The sequence below is a fragment of the Triticum urartu genome, chromosome 5 (genome assembly GCF_003073215.2).
Source record: "Triticum urartu cultivar G1812 chromosome 5, Tu2.1, whole genome shotgun sequence".
Classification (NCBI taxonomy): Eukaryota; Viridiplantae; Streptophyta; class Magnoliopsida; order Poales; family Poaceae; genus Triticum; species Triticum urartu.
In genome coordinates this window covers 406928999-406942626 of record NC_053026.1, presented here as the reverse complement: position 1 = coordinate 406942626, position 13628 = coordinate 406928999, and the positions used below count along the sequence as shown (strand labels likewise).

The following is a 13628-nucleotide window of genomic DNA, read 5'->3' as shown; positions in this document are numbered from 1 at the left end:
TGGGTCGAAACCCTATCCGCGCGCTGCCGCAATTCCCAAATCCTCCTATCGATTTCTCGCCGCCGACATCTTCAATCCCCCTCGATGTGGTGCGGAATGTGGTCGGCGGGCTGTAGAAAAGGGCTGCCCATAGGTACAGAAACCAAGGGCTCTCGCCGCCGCCGTCGCTCCTCCGCCGCGAGACAGAGGAGTACGACTGCAAGCAGGCGCTCGAGGGCTGTCCTCCGGCTCCTCCGCCGCGGGCAGCTCCTCGGTCGGTGCCTCGAGCTCCCATTCGCCGCTCACCCCGGTGAAAAAGGAACCGGTGCGGTGAAGATGGAGCTCAAGGGGGAGCCGGAGCGGCGGGACGGTGGCGTCGTCGGGCTGGAGGATTTCCTCGCCCCCGGCGGAGGCGGATGCCATGGAGGCTGCCAACTTCGCGCGTAGTGCGCGGGAGGAGGAGGAGGTGGCGCCGCGCCGCCACCGGGAGGAGGAGGTCAGCGACGTCCAGCTCGAGCAGGGCCTCGCCAGGGCGCGCGAGTTCGAGGAGAAGGAGGAGGAGTGGCACCGCGAAGCCAAAGTGGAGGACGCCGAGTACGTCGACCTCACCTCCGACACCAATGACGGGTGATCGCCGCTGCCGCCGCAACGTCGCCGCCGCACCTGCAGGGCTCACCGGTGAGCTCTATTTTGGTCAGTTTAGGGTTAGGGTAGGCCGACACGCTTTCTAGCGCCGATGAACTATATGTATATATGAATGATCATCTATATTATATTTATGTATGAATGATCATCTCTAGTGTTTTTCTTTCATTTCTGAGGCAAAACACCTTTTCAAAACTTTACAATTTCATATACGATTTCTGGTCGGCCGCAGACAAATTCGCCCCTTATATCACCTTCTACATGAACCGGGTCTACCCTGTACAAATAAACACCGGTGCTTAAAAAAAGTCTGGTTTATTTCTCTAAGCACTTCCCCTAAGCACCTCTCATTCCACAAGGCCTAAGGGCGGCTAGAGATGCTCTTACGTTTGGCCCTTATCGTTTCGGAAGTCTTATCACATTCGGACTAAAAACATGCTATAGAAACAGTTGACGGCATCTTATACAAATCTCAATGCGTAGATGCTCTCCAAGCATCTTTACTCAAGCAGCAACTTCTCCAAATAAAAAGTACGTATTCACAATTAAGAAATCGGTATGAATGTAGTAATGGATAAATATAGGTGTGTACTGGATGCTACGGAGCATTTTATTCTTCAATTCATTCAGAGAATGATCGGAAGGAAAGAGGACAACAGTTCAATTTTCTGGCGGAGCAGTGGCGAGGAAGGCACGGACGGCATCCATGAGCCCGGAGACGCCGGGAGAGCGGCCACTGGGCGGGACGTACCTGCCCGCGTGCTCCATGGTGTACTCCGCGATCTCGGCCGCCTCGCCGCCGCAGCGCAGCCACAGGGCCTCCGCGTAGCTCGCGTTCGCAAAGTAAGCCTCTGCCTCCACCTCTTTGCTCGTCCCGTCAACCACGACGGTGATCCGCCGGCGCTCGTAGACGCCGAGGTGAGTGCCCTGCCTCGGTCGGTTCGAGATTACTGAAACCGGAAAGGAGTCGTGTATTGACTATTGAGACGAGGGGGGATAGGGTACCTCTAGCAAGTCGAGGTCGGCGAGGGCGCTGGGAGACGCGGAGTAGAGCTCGCCGGAGACCAGACGGCCGGAGGACGGAGTCGGGGCAGGTAGGAGGAAGGGAACGGAGTAGGGCCCGATGACGAGGGAGGCTGGGGCGGCGGTGGTGGCCGCGCCGGCGAAGGGGCAGTCGAAGGCAGCCAGGCGGGGGTGATTGGGAAACCCGCGCTTCAGGGTGCCGTACACGAACACCATCGTCGCCGTCTCCGCCGACGCCGCCTCCATTATTGCCTCGGAGCCCTTCTGTTCCCCGGCCAGTCGGCTCTCGCGCAGCACTTCCGTAACAACTCGGAAAAACCGAAAGCAACTAGTTAACAAACGTTTTTTCGAGAGCCTTGTAAGTTGTAACTATCAGCGTCAGTTAGGGCATCTCCCCCCCCCCCCCCCCCCCCCCCCCCCCCGACGCATAAAAATCGCTTCCTGGAGACGAGCCGACGATACAATCGGCGCTGGGGGCGGTTTTACGCCCAGTCGTCGCCCCCAGGCGTCGAAATTGGCCCACTTTGCAGCCCAATTTCGGCGAATAAAGGGCCCATATGGGCGAGAATAGGCACATATTCGGCGTGGTTTCGCTGTGTCTCGGCGTTCAATTATCAACACAATTATTTCTTATCACATATTTCATCACAGAAAAATCAAATACTTTAACAAAATAGTACAATAACAAATAATTCAATACAAATTATATAGTTCAACAAATAAAAACTCGTATTTCATCACCCGGCGTCGCCCTTGAGCCTCCATAGGTGCTCAATCAGATCTTTCTGCAGTTGATGATGCATTTGTGGGTCTCGGATCTCCTGACGCATACTGAGATAGGCAATCCAAGTTGCCGGTAGCTGGTGATCAACTTCGGCTAGAGGACCCTGCCTGTAGTATGGTTCAGTGTCAAACACTGGGTCTTCTTGCTCGCTCTCGATGATCATGTTGTGCAAGATGACATAGCAAGTCATAATCTCCCACATTTGATCTTTGGACCAGGTCTGAGCGGGGTACCGAACAACAGCAAATCGAGATTGGAGCACACCAAATGCCCGCTCGACATCCTTCCTGCAAGCCTCCTGAAGCTTCGCAAACCAGGCGTTCTTGCCTCCTGCCACAGGGTTTGAGATCGTCTTCACAAATGTCGACCATTTCGGATAGATGCTGTCAGCTAGATAGTACCCCTTGTTGTATTGGTGCCCATTGATCTCGAAGTTCACCGGAGGAGAATGGCCCTCAACGAGCTTGGCAAAAACAGGAGAGCACTGCAGCACGTTGATGTCATTGTGAGTTCCTGGCATATCAAAGAAGGAGTGCCAAATACAGAGGTCCTATGTGGCTACCGCCTCAAGCACCACACTGCAACCGCCTTTGGCGCCTTTGTACATCCCCTGCCAACCAAATGGGCAATTCTTCTATTTCCAATGCATGCAGTTGATGCTTCCAAGCATCCCAGGAAATCCTCTTGCTGCATTCTGGGCTAGGATCCGAGCAGTGTCTTCCGCATTGGGTGTTCTCAAGTATTGTGGCCCAAACACTGCCACCACTACCCGACAGAACTTGTAGAAACACTCTATGCTGGTGGACTCGGCCATGCGCCCATAGTCGTCGAGTGAATCACTGGGAGCTCCATATGCAAGCATCCTCATCGCTGTCGTGCACTTCTGGATGGAGGTGAATCCAAGAGCGCCAGTGCAATCCATCTTGCACTTGAAGTAGTTGTCGAACTCCCGGATGGAATTCACAATCCTGAGGAAGAGCTTTCGGCTCATCCGATAACGGCGCCGAAATGTTCTCTCGCCATGAAGTGGAGCATCGGCGAAGTAGTCGGAGTAGAGCATGCAGTAGCCTTGGAGACGATGCCGGTTCTTTGCTTTCATCCGCTCCGGCACTGAGCCACTTCGCCGCGGCTTTTCATTGCTCGCCAGCAGCTGGCCGATGGCGGCGAGCACCATGAGATGCTCTTCTTCCTGGATGTCGGCCGCGGCTTCCTCCTCCAGCAGTGCGGCGAGCTCTTCCTCCTCATCCGAGTCCATCGTCGAGGCAAGCAAAACGCCGAACACCTTGCGCTCGGTGGGCGTGTACCCGCCGTTAAACCGCGCCTCCGCGGCCAGAAACGGCGGCCGAAAATGCCCAGCTGCTGTGGGAGGGGCTGCCGCGGCGAAGCGCTGCTATTTTCCGGCGGGGAATGGCTATCTAGTGGAGTAGGGCGGCGGCCGTCGCCGGGATATAGCTAGTGGTGGCCGAGGGCGCGGGGGGTGCGACGCGAGTCGTGGGAAGAAAACCTTGACTTTTCCCCTGTCGGTGTGGGCCAGGCGTGCTTTTCCCTAGCGCCGGAGCCCCCAACTGCTCCCCAGCGCGCCGGGTTCGGCCTGTGACCGCTGGGCGAAAAAAATGTCTGAACCGGCGATTTTCGGCGTCCTGGGGGCGCGAGTCGGCCGTTTTTTCGGCGCCGGCGCAGAAAAAGTGGCCTGGGGGCCCTGTTGGGGGCGCGGCTGGAGATGCCCTTAGCATACTCTTAGCCGCCCGTCACGTGTCGCACTTTGAACGTTTTCTTTAAATTTTTATTTTATTTTTTCGCACACGCTTTCAGCTTTTTAAATGATTTATTTTTTTATGTTTCGGTTTTTCATAGGCCTTCTTTAGCTTTTGGGTCAAAAAAATTTGCGTCAAAAAAACGCGTTTTCTTAAAAAAAATCATAAGAGTCACGGTTTTGTTTCTGCGAAAGGTATGGTTATGCTTTCGCGTGAGTCACGGCCATACTTTTCAAAAAAGAAAAAAACATGTTTTTTGTTTTTTTCTTCCGCGAAAGGCACAGTTGTGCTTTCGCGAGAGTCACGACCATGCCTTTCGGAAACGAAAAAAAATGCATTTTCTTTTCCTTCAGCGTGAGGCATGGTTTTGCTTCCGCGAAAGACACGGTTGTGCGTTCGCGAGAGTCACAGCCGTGCCTTTTGAAAACGAAAAAAGACGCATTTTTTGTTTTTTTTTCTTCCGCGAGAGGCACGGTTGTACTTTCGCGAGAATCACAGTCATGCCTCTCAGAAACAAAAATACGTGTTTTCTGTTTCTTTTTTCCTTCCACGAGAGACACAATTGTGCTTTCCGGAAAGTCACGTCATGCCTTTCAGAAAGGGAAAAACACGTTTTTTGTTTTTTTTTCTTTCGTGAGAGGCACGGTTTTGCTTTCGCGAGAGTCACGCCCGTGCCTTTTGGAAAAAGGAAAAAACACATATTCTGTTTTTTTCGTGAGAGACCCGGTTTTGCTTTCGCGAAAGTCACGGCCGTGTCTTTCAAAAACGAAAAAAGACGTGTTTTCTATTTATTTTTCTTTCACGAGAGGCATGGTTTTGCTTTCGCGAGAGGCACAGTTGTGCTTTCGCAAGATTCGCGGACGTGTCTCTCGAAAACGGAAAGAAAACGCGTTTTTTTGCTTCCACGGGAGGTACAGGCGTGCCTTTTTCGAAAAGGAAAAAACCGGTGCTCTTGGTTTGGTTTTACGTTCGTTTTTTTAAAAAAAAGGTTCGTCAAAATCTATTAATATGGGGTCTAGCTTTGAAAATCTCGACGCGAGAAATCCAATGATAAAAACTGTTCAAGATTTGGACTCATGATTGCCGAAAAAGGCTTTCGCCCTGCTTTATATATAAAGCACCAAACCACAAGCATCCAGTACAATGACACGCCACGACACCGCAACACACGCACACACCCAAGACAGGATACATAGGCGCTGAGCGCAGCAACACCACTCCTAGCACTACCACCCCGAAGATATGAAGCTACATATGACGAACCATGTGCTCCAAGGCGGCGCCTTCAGGAAGGATACGACGTCGGAGCGCCGCCACCGCCCGATCCAAGGATCAGAGTTTCCCCTGGAGTTGCATGATAGGCAATGAGAGCCGCCTACTAGTGTTCATAGCAACCCCTCAGTATTTGGTACTAGTTCAGTTGCTAAGATTAGTAACTTGAATCGGGAGTTGCAGAATGAACAGAGACTAGTTAAGGGTAAGGTGACGAGTGTGTTTGAAGTAGTTCCAAGATTGATATGATCATCATCGCACACTCCCTATACTTTCGGGATTAGTGTTGAACCTAAATAAGTGTTATTTGGTGCTTGCATTGAGCATAAATATGATTTGATCATGTTTATTGCAATACGGTTATTCATTTAAGTAAGAGAATAAATTGTTGTTCTGTTTACATGAATAAAACCTTATATGGTTACACACCCAATGAAAATGGTTCATTGGATCTCGATCGTAGTGATACACATATTCATAATATTGAAGACAAAAGATGCAAAGTTGATAATGATAGTGCAACTTATTTGTGGCACTGCCGTTTAGGTCATATTGATGTAAAGCACATGAAGAAACTCCATGCTGATGGGATTTTGGAATCACTTGATTATGAATCACTTGATGCTTGCGAACCATGCCTTATGGGCAAGATGACTAAGACTCCATTCTCTGGAACAATGGAGCGAGCAACTGACTTATTGAAAATAATACATACTGATGTATGCGATCCGATGAGTGTTAAGGCTCGCGGCGGGTATCGTTATTTTCTAACCTTCACAGATGATTTGAGCAGATATGGGTATATCTACTTAATGAAACACAAGTCTGAAACAGTTGAAAAGTTCAAAGAATTTCAGAATGAAGTGGAGAATCATCGTAATAAAAATAAAAGTTTCTACGATATGATCGCAGAAGTAAAATATTTGAGTTACGAGTTTGGCCTTCAGTTAAAAACAATGTGAAATAGTTTCACTACTCACGCCACCTGGAACACCACAGCATAATGGTGTGTCCGAACATCATAACTGTACTTTATTAGATATGGTGCGATCTATGATGTCTCTTACCGATCTACCACTATCGTTTTGGGGTTATGCATTAGATACAGCTGCATTCACGTTAAATAGGGCACCATCTAAATCCGTTGAGACGACACCGTATGAACTATGGTTTGGCAAGAAACCTAAGCTGTCGTTTCTTAAAGTTTGAGGTTGCAATGCTTATGTGAAAAAGTTTCAACCAGATAAGCTCTAACCCAAATCGGAGAAGTGCGTCTTCATAGGATACCCAAAAGAAAATTTTGGGTACACCTTCTATCACAGATCCGAAGGCAAGATATTCGTTGCTGAGAATGGATCCTTTCCAGAGAAGGAGTTTCTCTCGAAAGAAGTGAGTGGGAGGAAAGTAGAAAACTTGATAAGGTAATTGTACCTTCTCCCTTATTGGAAAGTAGTTCATCACAGAAATCTATTCTTGTGACTACTACACCAATTAGTGAGGAAGCTAATGATGATGATCATGTAACTTCAAATCAAGTTACTATCGCTCGTAGGTGAACGAGAGTGAGATCCGCACCAGAGTGGTACGGTAATCCTGTTCTGAAAGTCATGTTACTAGACCATGACGAACTTGCGAACTATGAGGAAGCGATGATGAGCCCAGATTCCGCGAAATGGTTTGAGGCCATGAAATCTGAGATATGATCCATGTATGAGAACAAAGTATGGACTTTGATGGATTTGCCCGATGATCGGCAAGCCATAGAGAATAAATGGATCTTCAAGAGGAAGACGGACGCTGATAGTAGTGTTACTATCTACAAATCTAGAATTGTCGCAAAAAGGTTTTCGACAAGTTCAAGGTGTTGACTACGATGAGAGTTTCTTACTCGTATCTATGCTTAAGTCTGTCCAAATCATGTTAGCAATTGCCGCATTTTATGAAATCTGGCAAATGGATAAACAAAACTGCATTCCTTAATGGATTTATTGTATATGATGCAACCAGAAGGTTTTGTCAATCCTAAAGGTGTTAACAAAATATGCAAGCTCCAGCGATCCATCTATGGACTGGTGCAAGCATCTCAGAGTTGGAATATACGCATTGATGAGTTGATCAAAGCATATAGTTTTATACAGACTTACGGTGAAGCCTGTATTTACAAGAAAGTGAGTGGGAGCACTACAACATTTCTGATAAATATATCTGAATGACATATTGTTGATCGGAAATAATGTAGAATTATTCTGCAAAGCATAAAGGAGTTTTTGAAAGGAGTTTTTTTTTCAAAGAAAGACCTCGGTGAAACTGCTTACATATTGAGCATCAAGATCTATAGAGATAGATCAAGACGCTTGATAAGTTTTTCAAAGAGTACATACCTTGACAAGTTTTTGAAGAAGATCAAAATGGATCAAGCAAAGAAAAGATTCTTGCCTGTGTTACAAGGTGTGAAGTTGAGTAAGACTCAAAACCCGACCACGGCAGAAGATAGAGAGAGAATGAAAGTCATCCCCTATGCCTTAGCCATAGGTTCTATAAAGTATGCCATGCCGTGTACCAGACCTATTGTATACCCTGCCCTGAGTTTGGCAAGGGAGTACAATAGTGATCTAGGAGTAGATCACGGGACATTGGTCAAAATTATCCTTAGTGGAATAAGGATATGTTTCTCGATTATGGAGGTGACAAAAGGTTCGTCGTAAAGGGTTACGTCGATGCAAGTTTTGACACCGATCTGGATGACTCTAAGTCTCGATCTAGATACATATTGAAAGTGGGAGCAATTAGTTAGAGTAGCTCCGTGCAGAGCATTGTTGACATAGATATTTGCAAAATACTTACGGATCTGAATATAACAAACCCGTTGACTAAAATTGTCTCACAAGCAAAACATGATCACACCTTAGTACTCATTGGGTGTTAATCACATAGCAATGTGAACTAGATTACTGACTCAAGTAAACCCTTTGGGTGTTGGTCACATATCGATGTGAACTATGGGTGTTAACCACATAAAGATGTGAACTATTGATGTTAGATCACATGGCGATGTGAACTAGATTATTGACTCTAGTGCAAGTGGAGACTGAAGGAAATATGCCCTAGAGGCAATAATAAAGTTATTATTTATTTCCTTATTTCATGATAAATGTTTATTATTCATTCTAGAATTGTATTAACCGGAAACATAATACTTGTGCGAATACATAGACAAAACTAAACGTCACTAGTATGCCTCTACTTGACTAGCTCGTTGATCGAAGATGTTATGTTTCCTAACCATAGACATGTGTTGTCATTTGATTAACGGGATCACATCATTAGGAGAATGATGTGATTGACATGACCCATTCCATTAGCTTAGCACCCGATCGTTTAGTATGTTGCTATTGCTTTCTTCATGACTTATACATGTTCCTATGATGCACGAGTAGAACACAAGTGAGTTGTGGGCGATACAAGTCATACTGCTTACCAGCAAGTCATACTTTGGTTCGGCGGTATTGTTGGATGAAGCGGCCCGGACCGACATTACGCTTACGCGAGACTGGTTCTACCAACGTGCTTTGCACAGAGGTGGCTGGCGGGTGTCAGTTTCTCCAATTTTAGTTGAACTGAGTGTGGCTACGCCCGGTCCTTGCGAAAGTTAAAACAACACCAACTTGACAAACTATCGTTGTGGTTTTTGATGCGTAGGTAAGAACAGTTCTTGCTAAGCCCGTAGCAGCCACGTAAAACTTGCAACAACAAAGTAGAGGACGTCTAACTTGTTTTTGCAGGGCATGTTGTGATGTGATATGGTCAAGAAGTGATGAGATATAAGTTGTTGTATGAGATGATCATGTTTTGTTGAAGTTATCAGCAACTGGCAAAATCCTTGTGGTTGTCTCTCTATTGCATAAGATGAAAGCGCCCAATAATTGCTTTACTTTATCGCTATGCGATAGCAATAGTTGCAAGAGCAATTGTTGGCGAGACGACCACGTGACGACACATTGATATAGATCAAGATGATGGAGATCATGGTGTCATGCCGATGACGATAGAGATCATGACAGTACTTTGGAGGTGGAAATCAAAGGCGCAAGATGATGATGGCCATATCATGTCACATATTTTGATTGCATATGATGTTTATCTTTTATACATCTTATTTTGCTTAGTTTGATGGTAGCATTTTAAGATGATCTCTCACTAATTATCAAGAAGTGTTCTCCCTGAGTATGCACCGTTGCGAAAGTTCTTCGTGCTGAGACACCACGTGATGATCGGGTGTGATAGGCTCTACGTTCAAATACAACGGGTGCAAAACAGTTGCACACGCGGAATACTCAGGTTATACTTGACGAGCCAAGCATATACAGATATGGCATCGGAACACGGAGACCGAAAGGTCGAGCGTGAATCATATAGTAGATATGACCAACATAGTGATGTTCACCAATGAAACTGATCCATCTCACGTGATGATCGGACATGGTTTAGTTGATTTGGATCACGTGATCACTTAGAGGATTAGAGGGATGTCTATCTAAGTGGGAGTTCTTAAGTAATATGATTAATTGAACTTAAATTTATCATGAACTTAGTCCTGGTAGTATTTTGCAAATTATGTTGTAGATCAATAGCTCGCGTTGTTGCTTCCTGTGTTTATTTTGATATGTTCCTAGAGAAAATTGTGTCGAAAGATATTAGTAGCAATGATGCGGATTGGATCCGTGATCTAAGGTTTATCCTCATTGCTGCACAGAAGAATTATGTCCTTGATGCACCGCTAGGTGACAGACCTATTACAGGAGCAGATGCAGACGTTATGAACGTTTGGCTAGCTCAATATGATGACTACTTGATAGTTTAGTGCACCATGCTTAACGGCTTAGAATCGGGACTTCAAAGACGTTTTGAACGTCATGGACCATATGAGATGTTCCAGGAGTTGAAGTTAATTTTCAAGCAAACACCCGAGTTGAGAGATATGAAGTCTCCAACAAGTTCTATAGCTAAAAGATGGAGGAGAATCGCTCAACTAGTGAGCATGTGCTCAGATTGTCTGGGTACTGCAATCGCTTGAATCAAGTGGGAGTTAATCTTCCAGATAAAATAGTGATTGACAGAATTCTCTAGTCATCATCACCAAGTTAGTAGAACTTTGTGATGAACTATGACATGCAAGGGATAACGGAAATGATTCCCAAGCTCTTCGTAATGCTGAAATTGACGAAGGTAGAAATCAAGAATAACATCAAGTGTTGATGGTTGACGAGACCACTAGTTTCAAGAAAAGGGCAAAGGAAAAAAGGGGAACTTCAAGAAGAACAGCAAGCAAGTTGCTGCTCAAGTGAAGAAGCCCAAGTCTGGTCCTAAGCCTGAGACTAAGTGCTTCTACTGCAAAGGGACTGGTCACTAGAAGCGGAACTACCCAAGTATTTGGCGGATAAGAAAGGATGGCAAAGTAAACAAAGGTATATTTGATATACATGTTATTGATGTGTACTTTACTAGTGTTCATAGCAACCCCTCAGTATTTGGTACTAGTTCAGTTGCTAAGATTAGCAACTTGAATCGGGGGTTGCAGAATGAACAGAGACTAGTTAAGGGTAAGGTGACGATGTGTGTTTGAAGTAGTTCCAAGATTGATATGATCATCATCGCACACTCCCTATACTTTCGGGATTAGTGTTGAACCTAAATAAGTGTTATTTGGTGTTTGCATTGAGCATAAATATGATTTGATCATGTTTATTGCAATACGGTTATTCATTTAAGTAAGAGAATAAATTGTTGTTCTGTTTACATGAATAAAACCTTATATGGTTACACACCCAATGAAAATGGTTCATTGGATCTCGATCGTAGTGATACACATATTCATAATATTGAAGACAAAAGATGCAAAGTTAATAATGATAGTGCAACTTATTTGTGGCACTGCCGTTTAGGTCATATTGATGTAAAGCACATGAAGAAACTCCATGCTGATGGGATTTTGGAATCACTTGATTATGAATCACTTGATGCTTGCGAACCATGCCTTATGGGCAAGATGACTAAGACTCCATTCTCTGGAACAATGGAGCGAGCAACTGACTTATTGAAAATAATACATACTGATGTATGCGATCCGATGAGTGTTAAGGCTCGCGGCGGGTATCGTTATTTTCTAACCTTCACAGATGATTTGAGCAGATATGGGTATATCTACTTAATGAAACACAAGTCTGAAACAGTTGAAAAGTTCAAAGAATTTCAGAATGAAGTGGAGAATCATCGTAATAAAAATAAAAGTTTCTACGATATGATCGCAGAAGTAAAATATTTGAGTTACGAGTTTGGCCTTCAGTTAAAAACAATGTGAAATAGTTTCACTACTCACGCCACCTGGAACACCACAGCATAATGGTGTGTCCGAACATCATAACTGTACTTTATTAGATATAGTGCGATCTATGATGTCTCTTACCGATCTACCACTATCGTTTTGGGGTTATGCATTAGATACAGCTGCATTCACGTTAAATAGGGCACCATCTAAATCCGTTGAGACGACACCGTATGAACTATGGTTTGGCAAGAAACCTAAGCTGTCGTTTCTTAAAGTTTGAGGTTGCAATGCTTATGTGAAAAAGTTTCAACCAGATAAGCTCTAACCCAAATCGGAGAAGTGCGTCTTCATAGGATACCCAAAAGAAAATTTTGGGTACACCTTCTATCACAAATCCGAAGGCAAGCTATTCGTTGCTGAGAATGGATCCTTTCCAGAGAAGGAGTTTCTCTCGAAAGAAGTGAGTGGGAGGAAAGTAGAAAACTTGATAAGGTAATTGTACCTTCTCCCTTATTGGAAAGTAGTTCATCACAGAAATCTATTCTTGTGACTACTACACCAATTAGTGAGGAAGCTAATGATGATGATCATGTAACTTCAAATCAAGTTACTATCGCTCGTAGGTGAACGAGAGTGAGATCCGCACCAGAGTGGTACGGTAATCCTGTTCTGAAAGTCATGTTACTAGACCATGACGAACTTGCGAACTATGAGGAAGCGATGATGAGCCCAGATTCCGCGAAATGGTTTGAGGCCATGAAATCTGAGATATGATCCATGTATGAGAACAAAGTATGGACTTTGATGGATTTGCCCGATGATCGGCAAGCCATAGAGAATAAATGGATCTTCAAGAGGAAGACGGACGCTGATAGTAGTGTTACTATCTACAAATCTAGAATTGTCGCAAAAAGGTTTTCGACAAGTTCAAGGTGTTGACTACGATGAGAGTTTCTTACTCGTATCTATGCTTAAGTCTGTCCAAATCATGTTAGCAATTGCCGCATTTTATGAAATCTGGCAAATGGATAAACAAAACTGCATTCCTTAATGGATTTATTGTATATGATGCAACCAGAAGGTTTTGTCAATCCTAAAGGTGTTAACAAAATATGCAAGCTCCAGCGATCCATCTATGGACTGGTGCAAGCATCTCAGAGTTGGAATATACGCATTGATGAGTTGATCAAAGCATATAGTTTTATACAGACTTACGGTGAAGCCTGTATTTACAAGAAAGTGAGTGGGAGCACTACAACATTTCTGATAAATATATCTGAATGACATATTGTTGATCGGAAATAATGTAGAATTATTCTGCAAAGCATAAAGGAGTTTTTGAAAGGAGTTTTTTTTTCAAAGAAAGACCTCGGTGAAACTGCTTACATATTGAGCATCAAGATCTATAGAGATAGATCAAGACGCTTGATAAGTTTTTCAAAGAGTACATACCTTGACAAGTTTTTGAAGAAGATCAAAATGGATCAAGCAAAGAAAAGATTCTTGCCTGTGTTACAAGGTGTGAAGTTGAGTAAGACTCAAAACCCGACCACGGCAGAAGATAGAGAGAGAATGAAAGTCATCCCCTATGCCTTAGCCATAGGTTCTATAAAGTATGCCATGCCGTGTACCAGACCTATTGTATACCCTGCCCTGAGTTTGGCAAGGGAGTACAATAGTGATCTAGGAGTAGATCACGGGACATTGGTCAAAATTATCCTTAGTGGAATAAGGATATGTTTCTCGATTATGGAGGTGACAAAAGGTTCGTCGTAAAGGGTTACGTCGATGCAAGTTTTGACACCGATCTGGATGACTCTAAGTCTCGATCTAGATACATATTGAA

At 44.7% G+C, this 13628-nt stretch overlaps 1 protein-coding gene across 1 annotated transcript; it reads right to left on the bottom strand.

Annotated features, from left to right (window-relative positions):
• Positions 1 to 1088: 1088 nt before the first annotated feature.
• LOC125509335 (putative gamma-glutamylcyclotransferase At3g02910) lies at positions 1089 to 1977 on the bottom strand. Its single transcript, XM_048674292.1, has 2 exons — positions 1630 to 1977; positions 1089 to 1551 (listed from the first exon to the last, which is right to left on the bottom strand). Exons 1-2 carry the CDS (start codon positions 1891 to 1893, stop codon positions 1285 to 1287), a joined length of 531 nt encoding a protein of 176 aa, XP_048530249.1. The 5' UTR covers positions 1894 to 1977; the 3' UTR covers positions 1089 to 1284.
• Between the last annotated feature and the right edge of the window lie 11651 nt (positions 1978 to 13628).